Genomic DNA, 16,782 nt, shown 5'->3' on the forward strand with positions numbered 1-16,782 from the left:
TAAAGCAAATTTCTATAATTTGTCCTTCACGGTCAAGGTCAAATAAAGCCCAATAGTTATAATTAAATAATTCAACTTGGTTTTGTTAAAAGGGTTCTTTTATTGAGGTATAAGTCAAATCCGTAAATAAATAACAAATCACTCTAAGCTAAATTCAATATTTGCCATTGATGGTCAAGGTCATTTAAAAGCCGAGTTTATTAGACGTCGCATGCACGCGGCGGCTAGTAGATATGCATTAGTCAATTCAGCAATGGGTAAAATTTTAGTCTTTCTTCAGCAACATTTAACTTGTATTTCAATTATTTACCATCTTATTATAAGTTATTATAAGTGATCTTTCTTTCAAGTATAAATCAAATCTACAAATAAATGATAAAAGTTATAACAATAATTGGATAAAAACTCTCGGGCAAATTAAGGTCAAGGTCAACTTGAATTTAATCTCTAATGAATAGCCTCTAACAAAAGAAGAGCATTTACTTCCTGTGACAGAAATTCGCAAAGAATGGCTGGTAATCCAGTGATTTATTTATATAAATAATATTTCAAAAACTATAACACTTCATAGCTTATTCGAAATTACAAGTATTTATTTGATATACATACAAATTAACTTAATATTATAAACCTTCAAAATGAAACTTTTATGAGATGATTTTGCGACACATATGAATTTATATAATACAACATATATGCAATTACTGACTTAATTAAGCACACGAGTTTATGATTTAAAAACGCCCAGTTTAACGTCCTCCATTCAATACATATTTTAAAAGTTCTGTTCGCAGTCCAAAATATACTCCTATAGAAGATGGATTTAGTTCTTCTGGTAACAAAAAAAAACCAATCTCATTTCATCACATACCAGGACCACTCTTGTTTCCGGTTACCATTTACACATGGTGAAAGCTGAATTGTTTTCTTGTCGTCTGCTGCCGTTAAACATCGCCCACTTGCCACGTGCTTTAATTGCCCCGCCTTAAATGCAAAATATAAGCGATAATAATTTCAGACGACCTCTTGGATGGACGTAATTGTTGCATGCTATAATAAAGTTTCACTATCATCAATCTCGCGTTAAAATGAGACGCGGGCCGAATTCGCACCATCTATTAATATAATTAGTTGGTCTGAAAAAGAAGATCTTAGCATCAAGGTTGGAAAATCCTGCGCATATATGACAGTAACATTGTCAGTCCACAAACGTCTATCGAGCTGATGCTAGATATGTTTGTATCATGCTGCACTATTACAAAATGTAAAAATTACTACGCATAGATAAATTACATTTCTTCAAAAGCAATGCAAAATGTTTTAATGAAAACTTTCAGTATAATGAAAGGTCTGCTGACAATTGCACTACAGACTTGTAAGGATTCTTTCGTGTGAGGAAAATATCTAGGTAGATTATGGATCGTCGCTAGTTCTACTCAGGTGCGTGTTCGTGCCTTAGATAATGCACGGATGGGCGCCCGAGATCAACCTCCGCCACTTAAACCGGGAAAGGACTTCTTCTGGATTGGTACGACATAAAACCCAACCAAAGAAATGCATGAGGAAATTGTAGGAACATAATGTATTTGACATATTAAATGTATTTTAAATTACCTCGGTGTAGTCCCATTTAGCCTCGGTTTCATTATGAATGTCAGTGGTACAAAATCTCAGTGTAGTGGAGTTTGGTCCCAGTGGTAACATGCAGTGTTGCTGGAATCGTAACTTGCCTAATTCTGTTAATTCACTGTACTACAATTAATGCACAAAATACTTATGTTTAAACATTTATTTAAGCTCTTGCAAATTATAAACCTAATAGACCTTTTTACAATGCAATATTTTCATAGAAACGGATGTAGCATTTCGCGCATGTGCCTTCTGCGTTGGGTAAAAACAACAATAACTTTGTAATTCGCTTCTAGGATCTAACCAGATCTGGTGCCTTTGGAAGTATCATGGCCATTACCCGAGTAGGGCTCACACCCATGATCCTTTGGTTTAGAGGCAGACACCTTGACCACTAGGTCACCGCGCTTCCCTTATACTTATGTTTGCAAATATAATTGGTCGAGGCAAAGTTAAAACAGATAATATTTATTTCACTGTAAGGTAAAATTTAAAACAATCGGTAATTTAAGTGGAAACAAAAATTTTCAGGATTACAACTAAAGGAAAACAACTTTGTATCGGCTTTAAAGACACTGGGTTTTCAACATGCCAACTTATCGCATGACGTCATTTACATGCGATTTTTCCTGTAAGCATAATCGCAAACAAATAAATAACTACTTATATGAGGTCCAAACCGTTAGTCTTCACTTTTTGAGACTGTGCCCAATATCTTCTTTCAATGAAAGGGAGGGAGAAATGATAGAAATTTGCAAAGTATGATAAGAGTTGCCTCCCTTGAATTATGAAAAGGGATATTGTTCCTGACATAATCGTTTAAAGTTTAATACACTTATTTTAATACAGATATCCTTTTTAGTTATTTCATTTTAAAATCTTATAATTTCATCAAATGTAGGCCTAAACAAATGAAATAATGTCAATGAACGATTACAGACATGGCATCCGTCATGTCTCATATTAACAAGGGAAATGCATGTATATAAATAAGGAAATGCATGGTGCATGTATATGGGAACTTCTTTCATATCAAATGAAACAAACATTCTATAGAAGCCATCACAAAATTTTGTATAATTATGACTTGTAATGCAGAATAATTCGTATTGAAGCATTTACATATATAATATTTAACCTATATTTAATATTTAATATATATTTAACCTGAATTTCATCACCATGACACCAGTATTGTATTGGACCTTTTCTAGAAGGTAGAGGATCTAGGCACATTTCTGTTCCAAGATTCTTGATCTGAAATTCAAAAGATAAACATTTAATCAAAAGATAAACATTTAATTCAAAAGATAAACATTTAAACATTTTATTCAAAAGATAAATATTTGATAATCATATATTTAACTCAAAAGATAAACATTTAATTTAAAAGATAAACATTTAAAATTCAAAATATAAACATTTAAATCAAAAGATAAACATTTAATTAAAAAAATAAACATTTAAATCAAAGATTATTAAGATCATTAATTTCAAAAGATAAACATTTTATTCAAAAGATAAACATTTAATTTAAAAGATAAACATTTAATCAAAAGATGAACATTTGATTCAAAAGATAAACATTTATTTCAAATGAAAAATATTCAATTCAAAAGATAAACATTTATTTCAAATGATAAAGATAAACATTTAGATTCTCAAGAATTATATATAGTTATGAATGCAGGTATAAAATAATGTATCAAAGTAACGGTTATTTAGCGTTTGTCTCTCCGATCAAAAGCTTCTCAAGCTTAAAGACAATTGTTTCCCTAGATAAAAAAAAACGTGCATGCTTTAAATGTACAATATACCACAGAAACGAAAATATTTTACCCTCTTTATAAAGGGCAAACACGAATTACGTTTAAATTGTGATTTTAGAGAATGCTAGTTGCGTATCACATAAAGACAGTAGTACTTCATGTGAAATTATTTGTCATAAAAGTAGAAAAATGTATACAAAGAAGTACTTTGACTTCCATGCAAAATATTAAATCACTTTAACTGTTCTAATTGTGCAAATCACAACAGAAGAAAAAGATGGCCGGGTAATAGGCCAGTGAGAAACTTTTTAGAAAAATATAACAGTTCCTAAAAAATAAAAAGCTTTTGAGAAATAAAAATAAAAAGAATTTCTATGGCATAGTAAGTCTTTAATGGGCATAATGGGCCTTTAATGTCAACGAATATACATTCACACTGCGGCGTCTCCCCAGTTACGCTTTAATATTAGTATTATCATTTTTATAACAGTTGTCTCCCCTGATAAATATTTTGATAGTCTATGTCTTCATGTACATGTCTCTTCTAAAGAAAATGTTAAATACATATGAGCCGCGTCACGACAAAACCAACATAGTGGGTTTGCGACCAGCATGGACCCAGACAAGCCTGCGCATCCGCGCAGTCTGACCAGGATCCATGATGTTCGCTATCAGTTTCTCTACTTATAATAGAGTTTGTAAGCGAACAGCATGGATCCTGATCAGACTGTGCGGATGCGCAGGCTGGTCTGGATCCATGCTGGTCGCAAACGCATTATGTTGGTTTTGTCGTGACGCGGCTCATATCATTTTTTTTTAATATGACAGGTCACTTCTTATATATTTGATCTCTTTATCTTCCTTGGTGAGTTTTAAAATATTGATGTTTTCTTCCCATCAGAAGCCTCATAAGAAAAAACCGTTTCACAATTGTCCTCTATCTAAATTATTGATACGTGCACTTTAAATGACTGTTTTAATACCAATTTGATCTGTTTAACAATTAAAGATAAATTGTAGTTAATGTCTATGTATTGAATAAATTTTCATATATACTTCTTTCTTCTTCTAAAGTGAATGGAGTTTGAATGCCGCCTTATATATTAGACGCAGTCTTGTTAAGTTCCAAGAGCTTCCTATCAAAATACATGCAAAGGGAGGTAACAAATCCGCCTAACGAATTCGCACAACAGTAGGACAGCAGTTTGTGTTATTACAACTAGGAAGAATGCAAAGACAGATTTATTAATCACTTACAGCTCCGTTCTGTCGAATTTCGGTAAACTCGAAATCGGCAAACTCTCGAATCTTCTCCAGATAAAATTCAAACGGTTTGCATTTATTTTCTTTCCGAATTCTAATCCGATCTGATACGTCACCAATGTCAAACTGAAAAAAAATATTATAAAATCCTAAAAACTATATATTAGATCTATATACTTATACTTTACCAAACGTACCTTAAATTAATATAAGTAAAAATGCTTTGCAACTTTTACTGCTGTTGTCAAAGAAAACAAAATATAGTCTTGTTAATCTAATTCATTGCTAACCTAAAATGTAGAAGTTGCTAATAATTATTATTATTATTAATTATTATTATTATTATTGTTGTTGTTGTTGTTGTTGTTGTTGTTGTTGTTGTTGTTATTATTATTGTTATTAGACTTTAAGTCGCACCAACACAGTCTAGGTCATATGGCGACATTCCAGCTTTGTTGGTGGAGAAAAATCTAAGGTGCCATGTGTACGTTATCTCAGGCAAAATAAGGACGTTCCGCAATTATGTATTCTTTAAATGTAATAATACCTGTAGATATTTCATTTCGTCTAAGGAAATAAATGTTACACTGTATACCATGAAAGGCAAAGCATGAAATATCATGAGGGGAAGGCCCCTAGAAAATGTTGCAAAACTTTTGGCCCCACTTTTGTGTATATTGTGTTGATATGTTGTTGTAAACCTTTATGTATAGTTATACATTTATGTATATGTAAACTAAATATCATGAAGAGTTACGGTAAGGAGGAAACCTGTTTTCTTCTGTTGAAATAATATTCTTGAATCTTGTTTTTATGGTCGTCTAGCCATACGTCCGCCACCCTCAAAATATTAACCACGCCTTCGTTTCTCATTCTCCAAACATTGCGTCGATACATGTGTGCAACAAAGGAGCATGGGATCATCTCGACACGCCCACCACACGTCCATACCTGAAACAAAAACAACAATTAAATAGATTAATACTATTCAGGATGTACGCTATTTTTACTTTATTTTAAATCTCGTATATTGTTGAGAAGAACAGAACATACATGTAACTATGTTTCAGAAACTGCTTAATATTTGCAAAGTTGCTTGGTATGTAGGAAAGTGTTGAATATTGTTGAATTTATCTTATATTTGCAAAAATTAGTAATATTAAGGCCAGTTTATTTATGTATTTGCAAAAGTACTAAATGTTTCTTAGATGTACATGTACGAATGTGTTGATTATCGGCGAATTTGCCTTAAACTTGCAAAGATGCGCAGTATTTTTTTTTTTAATTTTGCGAATACACTTAATGTTTCTTAGTACATGCGAAAGTGTTTACTTTTTGTGAATTTGGTGTTGAATATTTGCGTAGATGCAAATCCCCACCCCCTCACCCCGTTCCCTCTAGCACGGGCTTAAGCTGTTATTCTTTAACTGTACAATATAATTAAATATAACTTCCGCGCCACAATGATAAATGTCTTGCATAACCAAAAAGGTTTCTTAACACCTTAATGGACAGTTCTATCTGCTCACTACCCCATATCTTCATCCCAGGATCGAACCCGCCCAGCTGCATGAACCAAGACTTCCTCATCACAACCATCATACCTTGAATGATCCCAAACCTGAAAAACCAAAGACTCAGAAGAAATCAATCAAACAGAACCTATATACATGTAGAACTTTTCAATTGCGTCGTATTGAGCTTTCTTTTTAAGGATTCCATTTTATCTATTCTGTGTTTAACTACATTGTATTTAAATCTTTAAGAAGTGGACTATATTTAGAAGAAAAAAGGATAAAGGAAAATTTGTTTATATATTTATACAAAAAATATAATGGCCTTAGATTTAATTCGGCCAAAATATGAAAACTGCAGTTTTACAAAAGCTTCTTTTTTCTCCAGTGTATCAACAAAAGAATAGACGTGATTTAACTAGAAAACCCATATCATATTTGGATCATGAGCTGAAATTGTAACATCTATATACAAATCATTGATTGATTAATTGGTTTGTTGATTGATTGATTGATTGATTGAGTGAGTGAGTGATCAATTTGATTGATTAATTGATGGATGGATGGATGGATGGAGGGATTGATTGATTGATCTATCGATTGATCTATCGGTTGATCTATCGATGGATTGATTGATTGATTGATTGATTGATTGATTACTTACGGGAATGGCTCTGTATCATTGGTTCTAGATTCGACGAAAGATTGTTTATATTTTCCGGCGGCGGCATCCAGGTTAAATATAAGGAACGGGAAAAAGTATCGTATTTGTCGAAGTTCAGCATGATGTAGTTTGAATGTACGACGATCAATGGATCCGACATTGGAACACAGGAGGGCTTTCGGCTCCTCAAGCAGACGACTTAGCAACGGTTCTATCCACCCTGAGAAAAAAATCATGCCTCTCATTTTTTTCTGGCCTACATTTTTGGGTAACATAAAGGTAAAGTTTGTTGCTAATAGATTCAATTAACCGTTATTTATAAAAATAAAAAATCAACATCAAAATATAATGAGAATACAGAATTATAAACTTGTTTTTTGTTGTTTTATTTTTTAATCTTCTCGAGATTACATGAAATGCTCTTTACTATATGATCAAAGCAGCATGCCTCCAGATTAATGCTAATTTTTCATGAAAATTTTGAAAATATTGTGAAGTGAACAAAGATTGTAATTTACACATTACAAACGGCACTTACAATACACAAAATTACCAAAAAGAGTTCAAAATATGCAAAAAAATACGTCTGAATGCGTTAGTTATGCAATAGTAATATGAATAAAATACTGTAAAACCAGTCATTAATCGCACGTAACATGTAAATTATTAAATGAATCTTGAATCTTTTAACATAGAATTTCTTGAAATCTTAGGACGTTTTTACTCCAATTTGATTTTCTTGATCTTGGAGGCATGCGGCTTTAAAGAAACAATACGTCTTTGTGTGTGTTTTTCTAATGAACAATATGTATCTATAGTTATAGTTAGTATTATCAATCAATAAATTTAACAGACATACATTCAAATGTAAACACATCTTATTGGGTTCTATAAAATTCAGATTTAAAAGAAGCAATCGATGATAATCAAATATTTTATCAAATTACTCACCCAAATTGTACAATCACTGATATATCACTGTATAATCGTAACTTACAAAGAATATAAAATATAAATTTTATGAAAAACATCCTACCCGGTAAAACTTCCATATGACAGTCTAAACACACGAAATATTCGGCGCCAATACTGTTTATCCCTGCCTGACGCGCCATCATCAAACCAACAGATTTCCGCAGCCTGATGACTCGTATCTTTTCCATATTTTCCAGGTATATGTCAAGAGTAGATTTAAGCTCGCCTGTGGAATAATTTAAAAGGAATAATTTAAAATCTTTCAGTTTAGATATTGAGATTACTAAGGCTCAACAAAAATCAAAATGCATCAATGTCGTGATATCATATTAAGGTAATATTCTTTAATCGTGTTGCAAAGTTCGGTGTTTGAACGCGCAATGTGCCCGAGCAATTTATTACAAAACAGAACATATAAATTGTGCAGTCGACGTCACACACATGTGTTATTATACCGTCTTCATGAGGAACATCATTACCATGTAAGGACTCGATATTGCTTCAGATAAGCAGCAATATTTCTTCACAATCGAACTGATAAAAATGTTTAAAACAAACTCTTTTCAGAGTCTAACGGAACAAAACAATTATTCTTCATAATAACTGTTAGACTTACTGTTTTCCGACCCATCGTCCACTAGGACAATTTCTTTGACTATATGTGTCGGTGTGTTGTAAAGAATACTGTATACGGTACGTAGCAGAACGCTCAAATGTTCGTCCTTGAAGGGTATCACAACGCCTATTTCCGGTATAACTTCCGGATACCTCAGGTCCTTGCATCTATAATGTAATATTTTGGTGATTGATTAAATGTGCGTCTGTTACAGTTTGTGACGCCGTTATATGTCGCGAAGACGCTAAATGTCGCACTTGCCGCTAAATGTAGCATTATTGCCGCTAAATGTCGCAACCGCCGCAAAATGTCTCAAAATATTTTGCCGTTTAATGTCACAATGATGACGTTAAATTTCTCACCATTTTCCCCTACCCTTAAATGTCACAACACTACTAATAAATGTTGTAATATTTAAATTTATGTTAAGCAGCTGGTTTTATATCAATATTAACGTTATGTAAGTGATCTAGGGACTAGCTATCTATCAGATAGGAAAGAATTTGCTGTGATATATAAAATAATTGGTTGAAATTGAAGTCGTCTCAGTTGGTATTTATATATTGACGAACTTGCCAAAGAGCCCCTTGGTGATAAAACACATTTGGATCAATTTTTCATTTAGCAACCCGGATTTCGACCTAAAACATCAGCATGAGAAGAATGAAACACAACGAGAAGTTTATTCTAGAAAGATACAATTAAAATTCAATCTCAGATCAGTGCATTTTACAATTTTACCAGGTTAAGACAAGGCTTGCAAATATGTACAGTCTTACTAGTGTCAGGATTGTTGGCTGCTCAACTTTAATATATATATTTTCTTGCAGTCCATCACATTACCTTATCTATTTAAAATAGAATAAGTCAAATAAATAAATTAAAAGCGTGCGTTGGCAAAAACGTGTTTGGTACGTACAAAACCGCTGGTAATCTGTTAAACTCGTAATAAAGATTTTAAAAGCATAATAAGGACTTACTTCTAGAACTGTTAAAAAACTAAAGATGACTTTTTTTACTTCTAATTAAGAGCTGTACTTGGGACTATGGTTCTCCTAAATAGGAGAGATAAATACAACCTTATTACAAAGGAATTTTTACGTTTTTACTTAAAAAAAAACAGGAGAAACGTTAAACAACTTTGTAGCCCTTAATTGTAGAAGATATAAACTGTTTTACAAACTTTTTTCTAAAGTTTTAATGATTTTTCATTAGTGATATCATGTGGCACAAATATTTAGGAATATAGAAAATTGTGAAAAGGACTCAACTTTGTTATGATGAATTTTATTTCTATCTTACCTGTAACAAGTCATTTTAACAGAAAATGAAATGCATATAGATGAAATTATCTGCATTTTATAACATCCACATCATATCTTAAATGGTTTTAAATATGGCACCAAAGGTTATCAAGTAAATGGCTGACAGAACAGGATTTTTTTAACATCTTTTATTTGTAGAAGTACATTTACAATTGAAGTACATTTATGGTGGCCGGTAGCGTTCTTTTTAAAGTCGCAAGAAACTTAACTGTCAGTTTATAAAATATCGAAGTTGCGAGATTTTATGTCGAAATTGTATTAAATGTTGTGGCTTGTTGAAACTCGAGTTTTTTTTTCTGCCACACTTTTGTCACAAAACATCGAGTATTACGAAAGAAACCGCCATATTGTCTACATAGTAGACTAAGCCACGCTAACAAATGCCTACTTATATGGCACTTAGTAAATTTGCATAGTGATGTATATGGATATCGAACGACATCTTGAACTCCACCTCAAGTATTTCAATGTCGCAGATCGAAAATAAGTCAGTACTCGGAATTTTAACAGAACTCATATGACAACTATAGAAATCTGGAACCCAAAGTGCGTTGATATGTAGCATATTTACGCACTTTGGGGTCAATTTTTCGATTTTGACCCCGAAGTGCGTTTGGCCCCAAAGTGCGCTACGAAGTTTACCGCACACTGGAGTCGGGCCCCAAAGTGCGTTTGACCCCGAATTCCGGTGTTACAATGTACAGGGCTAAAACAAGAGCGCGTGACTCTGTTAACGCATGGCTTTGGTCTCGTTAAAACTTGGGCAAAAGACGGAAAATTACCCGATTTTATGCTATAAGAGTTAAAATGACATATAGAGTGAGTTTAAATATTACTAATAATATTAAGTTGAAGGCGGGTGATTGAAGATATATGTAGTTAAGAACCTTATCGTAAGTATATGTTTTGTGTAAAGATATGGCACAACTACTTGAAGTTTAATGCAAATCCCTGAAGAACTAAAGAAGATAGAATATAAAATTATATTTTTCATGAAAAACTCTTGGTTTTACGGGGAATTATTTTGAAATGTTGGTGCTGACATACCGCAGATGATGAGAATAATGCTATTAAACAGTTTATTTGATGATTAAAATAATCCTGTCAAGGGAGATCGTTTCCATGAATAATAAATTATGTGATATGAAATTCAGAAAATTTAGCTATATACATGTATAAAGTAATGAGAACGGAAAAACAATGCTTATTTATTACGTTTCCTACTAGTTTATACACAAAACATAGGTGTTCGAGTGATATTTCATGTTTCTTAAAATATTTAGATCACCCATTTGATTTTTTTAGAATCGCGACATACATTATTTCTTGTTTGTTCATTATATCATATGTGCATTTGATTCAGAGAAACAATGATTCCGAAGAAAGGTTGATATTTGATATTCGCAAAACCTTAGAACTTTTGTGTTTCGGAACTAATCAATATGTATGAAAGAATACCGCATGTACGTAAACATTCACGTACTTCATTTACTAGTTGTTTTTGACGTCTGGTGACGTCCGGATCGGCTTGATAAGTTTTCTATGCAGATCATCATATCTTGAATAATTGTCCTTCTATCGTGTATAGGACTACTGTCGTGATCTTTAGTCAGAGGGCGTCTTCTTAAAAAGGGACATTCACACTTCCGGTTCGGTGGCTTTTGGCCTCATGTTCTGGAGAATACTGGCCTAATTTTTTCTAGCTGACCAATCACGTAGCCAATGGCGCAACTTATTTGCTTTTAATAAGAAAAAATAAACTTAACTACAGAGGAACATTGTATGACCTTCGAATGCAACAGATTTATACCCACAGTTTATACCTTTGCTGAAATAGACATATAAGACAAAATGTGTTTTTCGAGTCAACCTTTTCTCTCCAATTCTGATGCCACACAGCACATTTACCATTTGATTTAATTTGGTTTAGATTTTCTGCAGAATCTGTATTACATGTCATAAGTTGTCTTGTTTCAAATTGCCATGTTCTGAGATGTAATATATCCAAGATTTCATTTAACACTTCAACTATGAACACAAAATGTAAAAATGTAGAGCGATCTGTTAACAAGTTCTGTAAATATGATATTGATTAGCCCCGAAAAACCAAAGTTCTAAAGATCTATTAATCTTTTATTATACCTTTATCTTTTAAAAGAGATTTTTTTTATTAATTAACTAGCATTTTACAATGATATATATGAGTTCAAGTGATTTTTTCAGACGAGCAAAGACGAAACCAGGAGGGCATAGATAAATTGTTAAAGGAGCATCAAAAGGCGCAACAGGAAGCACTAGAACAGCAGAAAAAAAGACCTAGAGAGTCATTACAACAAACTTGAAAAAGACCGTCTTGATCAGTTACAAATTGAAAGGCAGAGATACGAAGAATTATTAGAAGAAAAAATGAAAAAAACAGAGCTAAAAGAAGTTGAAAGAATGAAATCAGAACAAGCACAAAAAATGATCGATAAAAAGAAAAAGATAAAGCTATAGAAGATGCTGAAAAAGAAGCTTAAAGTGTAATTGAAAAAAAAGACAAAGAAAGACAAGGTCAGTGGATGTATACAAGAATGTGAAAGGCTTTTTGGAACAACTAATCATAGACTCTTTGGGTTGTATTCCATTTGAAAAACGCTTGTCTACAAAAGAGAACAGTTTTGTCATTCTCCTGTTTTTTTTCTTGAAACTAGACAGTGTAAGTGCTAATTTGTGTCTTTATGTCTTTGTTTTTGTTGTTTTTGTGTGTTTTGTACTTTTTTCTTTTTTATGGGTTGTTGTTTCCTTTTTATTCTTTTTTTTTTTTGAAGGAGGGTGGTCAGTTGTTGTTCTTTACTTCCCATAGTAATTATGTTAAATATTTATCAGACTGACAGAACAGATATTTTAAGTGGTTATTATTAGACCCTGGTTTTCACATTAACATGAGCATGCCTGGTGTAATCTGATCTAGTATAGTCACGGGTCCAAGATCGCGATTCTTTTATTGTATTTGGTCAATAATTTTAACCGCGACGTAATGAATGACATTTTGACATACAGGTCAAATTTAATGCAAAACTTAACTTCACTTTTCCCGTGAAATTGAATATGACCATATTATATAATAAAATTGCATACCGATAACTATGGTGTCTTAGAAGCACCAATTTAATCTACTTATTTTTTACATGTAGAATGTAAAATATTGTATTGCTTGTAATACTTTATGTAGTGATTGTTATACATGAGAAAAATCATATATACCATTGTTATTTTTTATTTTTAGTTTATTGTTTTGACACTGATTGTACTATTTGCATGCAAATATTAGCTTTTTTGTGTATTGAATATTCATTGTATTTCAATATATTTTGTTAATATCTGGTGATGGTCAATATATTCGCTATTGTTTCAAGAATTTTTTTGTGCTGATTTACATGGATCAACATTGATTATTTTTTTCATTTCAGTTTTCACAGGTATCAATTTTGTGCTTCAAGATGGATATTATATAAGGTATATCAAATAGCATCTAACCATTTCGTAGATAAAAAGGGTCACTCATTTACTCGTTTATCAGTGAATTTGTGACCTCTTTTATTTTGTTTTGAAAGTAATTTAAATAAATATTTAAATTATAATAGGCGACTATATTTTGTTTATGGACTTAACATTTGTATTTTCATTTCGTTACTTTTTTTATTCAAAGTTTTTGGTTTATTGCGTTATATAACTATATACATGTACCAAATAAATAAAAACCAACGTAGGCAAAATTTATATTGTACTGCGTATTGTATATAATTCGATTGTGATTATGTCTTATACACATTGGTTTTGTAACATAACTTGTTTGTTTATTTATTTGTCAAACCGACACTGTAACGGTCATATTTCGACTCTCCAGCTATGCTGATGAAGGACGACGATAGCTTCCTCACATAAAAAGATTGTTAAGTACCTGATGCGACTCGAACCCACAGTGGTACAGGGACAAGTGATTTGTAGACGTCGATCTTAACCATTGGCTACCTTTCTTGTGTATTAAATTCATATGAAAATAATAAATATGAATTTATTTAAGTGTAGTAAGTGTATTTAGTAACTGATAAAACTCATGTTTTATACAGGGATTGGAATATAATATACTTGTCAAGTCATTTCTGTTAATGACTTCTGTTACTTTTAACCTCATATCTAAATGCACAAAATAAAACATTACAGTTAACAAAAATGTAAAATGTAATACATCAAGTCAATCGAAAGAAATTTTATGACGCAGATGATGTACATGCTGATGATACACTCCATATTATTGAAAACTGTAAACTGCAAAACTCAAGATTTTTTATAAATTAAAAAGTTATCTGATTGTCTGTAGATGCTGCTGGTGCATTTGTTTTGCGAACCCCGTTATATTCATTCTTATAAACATAAGAGAACATTACAGTAAGTTTACGTGTAATCCATAATTCAGTCTACTAAATAAGTAATGCAGACAGTTTATTTCACCAATGTAATGCATAAAATTTCAATAACATGGAATGCAAAAAAAAACACCTGAGTGTGCATTACACAGTACATGCAAATACTTGATACATAATAAATTACATTTACATTTTGACATAATCCAAAGCCTGCTACTCATCATAATATTGTATTATATGTCTGTATTGTATATCGTATATACCTGTTAGCAGAGTTTTGATAAAAACAATATACTTGAAACAAACGACGAGAGGATCAAAGTTTCTAAAGGGAGACCATCTGGTTAATTCGTTGTAATCGGTAACCATTCACTGAATTGTTTTCCTATCATCTGCTCCAACTTGTCACGTGTTGTAATTGCCCTGCCTGAAATTTAATATATTAACAATAGTCATTTCAAAGGACCATTTGGATGGCATTAAATATCTTTGTTACGTAAATGTTGTATACTACAGTAAGAGGTGTGTTCAAATATGCATGCAACTAGACCATTATCTCGCGTTTAATCACGTTTTGCACGAACTATGTATGTGTATCGCATAGTTGGTTGTGTAAGCTCTCAATTGATACAATACATATGTGAATCAGGTCAGTCTAGCTTTCACAGTGCTCGCTAAACGCTATCTACATGTGTATACTTAAGCTTAAATAGTTGGGAAAGGACCTCCTTTCACTGATCAAAGAAAAACGCTGTTTTCTTGATATACAGGCGAAAGACATATTTAATATGTCATGTTTATGGGAACAATTAACTTTCTTTTTCATCTGTTACACGGTGGTGTAAGAAATTTAAAAGTGGTGTCGATTCAGTAAAAGATGCACCTCATCCACGCCGTCCGAAAACTGCAATTTTGCCAACAATAGTTGAAAAAGTAAAGGATTTGATTTCTAATGATGCAAGACTATGTTAATAGCTAAATGCGTTTGAATCTCTTTATGAACCGCTCATACAATTATCAGATGTTTTTTTACTTACAAAAGAGTAAAACTTTGCCCGGGTAAGAATCTCCAAACAATTGTTGAAACAGTTTCCTTAATGCAACAATCGATCTTTTGCAATTATCATCACTGAGGGTGAGACGTGAGTTCACTTTTATGAGCCTCTTATCTTGCCCCTTGTGACTTTTTTCCTATTTCCGAGGCTCAATAACACCTTGCTGGAAGAAAATATCAAACGCCAAAAAATCTAGGTTTGGCTATTTTCCAGTGTCTGAACAGTATACGTGCATGCTAGTGCGTTTTTTACCCGTTTTTTTTTTTTTTTTTTTTGCAGAAAATAGCATTCGTTTACCTATTACACCCGGTACACTCGCTAACAGTTTTCCATCTACACCCCATACAAAACCGTGCGACACTTTGTACACATGGCAAGAGTGTTGTTCGCATATTTTGCTAAAAGCAGCTCGAGTTGATGGGTGACCACTCAAATGCAAGTAGTTGGAAGACTACATTCTGTATTAAAGTCTGATTTTGATACTGAAAATGCGTTTTGGGCTTGATTTCGTGGTAAATTTCAACACCGTTTGCAAAAGCCAACAAATACGCTACAATTTATCGCCAAATTAACAAAAAGTATTTAATTTGCAGAAAAAAGCAACTACTTGTCTAAAACCAGATTTATTCAGCTTCCAAAAATTGTTTAGTTTGGAAAAATCGATTAAGTTATGATGTATATAAGTTATGATGGAAATATAAGTTGAAAAATTACCTCGGGTGAACTCGACGTCACCTTTTTACTTTCGTTTTCGATGTTTTCCGGTGGACGCTGTACAAAAGTTAATCTAGGATATGAAATATGAACAAGTCTGAGTTTATCACCGTCTAGAATTCCTAGGAATAGGTGAAATAAGATGTAATATAATACTAGTCACATCTATAGTTTTAGATATTTTGCAAGCAATAGTTGTTTCACACAAAAAACGGGGTCGACATAACCTTTCATCAAAAGTGGTCAGAAGCTTTTGTGAAATCTCCTCCAAGTCTTTCTCCGAATAATTGACAGTAAATTATACTTTTTTGGTGATTATCACCATAAAACACTTGTTGTCGTGGACTTCCCTCGGGAAAGACCGAAAGAGGAATACAACTTCTTGCTTTGCCGCCGCACACTATCCAAATTATTCAGCAATTTGACAGAACTTATTTAAAAGCGAAGGACGTATACATGGTAACCGATTGTACTGAAGTTGTGATACAGGTTGAACATTTTGTGGCACTTTGAATTATCCGGTTTCAGTTAATGTTTGACATCATAACCTTTTTTTAAATTAAAGGAACTTGCAAAACGAGAAAAACACAACATGTCATTTACGTGAAGGTTCTTTGCGCTTCTATACCTAGATGTTTTTTGTATTATTATATAGAAAAAGATGATAATTTTAACTTCTTTATTTTACTACCAAAAGGATATTTTAACCTGGTTGCTTTAAAAAAAACTGGATTTCCAATTAAGAATTTGAAATTATCTCGTCTCGGCGGTGGTTTTACTCAGGTGACCGCTTTTGCCTGACACAATGCACAGAGGGGCACCGGTGGTCTTCCTCAAACAGTAAAGTCG

The 16,782-nt window shown here is 32.5% G+C and overlaps 1 protein-coding gene across 1 annotated transcript; it reads right to left on the reverse strand.

The window, feature by feature from the left end:
• Positions 1-783: 783 nt before the first annotated feature.
• Positions 784-9,746, reverse strand: LOC132732660 (polypeptide N-acetylgalactosaminyltransferase 5-like). Its single transcript, XM_060719135.1, has 10 exons — positions 9,733-9,746; positions 8,431-8,597; positions 7,876-8,040; positions 6,840-7,059; positions 6,165-6,282; positions 5,433-5,612; positions 4,656-4,787; positions 2,797-2,886; positions 1,615-1,752; positions 784-984 (listed from the first exon to the last, which is right to left on the reverse strand). Exons 1-10 carry the CDS (start codon positions 9,744-9,746, stop codon positions 856-858), a joined length of 1,353 nt encoding a protein of 450 aa, XP_060575118.1. The 3' UTR covers positions 784-855.
• Between the last annotated feature and the right edge of the window lie 7,036 nt (positions 9,747-16,782).

The sequence above is a fragment of the Ruditapes philippinarum genome, unplaced genomic scaffold (assembly GCF_026571515.1).
Source record: "Ruditapes philippinarum isolate M1 unplaced genomic scaffold, ASM2657151v2 ctg1110_1_1_1_1, whole genome shotgun sequence".
Taxonomy (NCBI): domain Eukaryota; kingdom Metazoa; phylum Mollusca; class Bivalvia; order Venerida; family Veneridae; genus Ruditapes; species Ruditapes philippinarum.

What these genes read in the sequence shown, in the direction of transcription:
- LOC132732660 (XM_060719135.1), bottom strand. An exon ending in GGACGATGGGTCGGAAAACA is followed by an intron (nt 8,041 to 8,430) that starts GTAAGTCTAACA and finishes ATTATTCCACAG; the next exon opens with GCGAGCTTAAATCTACTCTT. An exon ending in CTAAATGGGACTACACCGAG is followed by an intron (nt 985 to 1,614) that starts GTAATTTAAAAT and finishes TTTGCATTTAAG; the next exon opens with GCGGGGCAATTAAAGCACGT.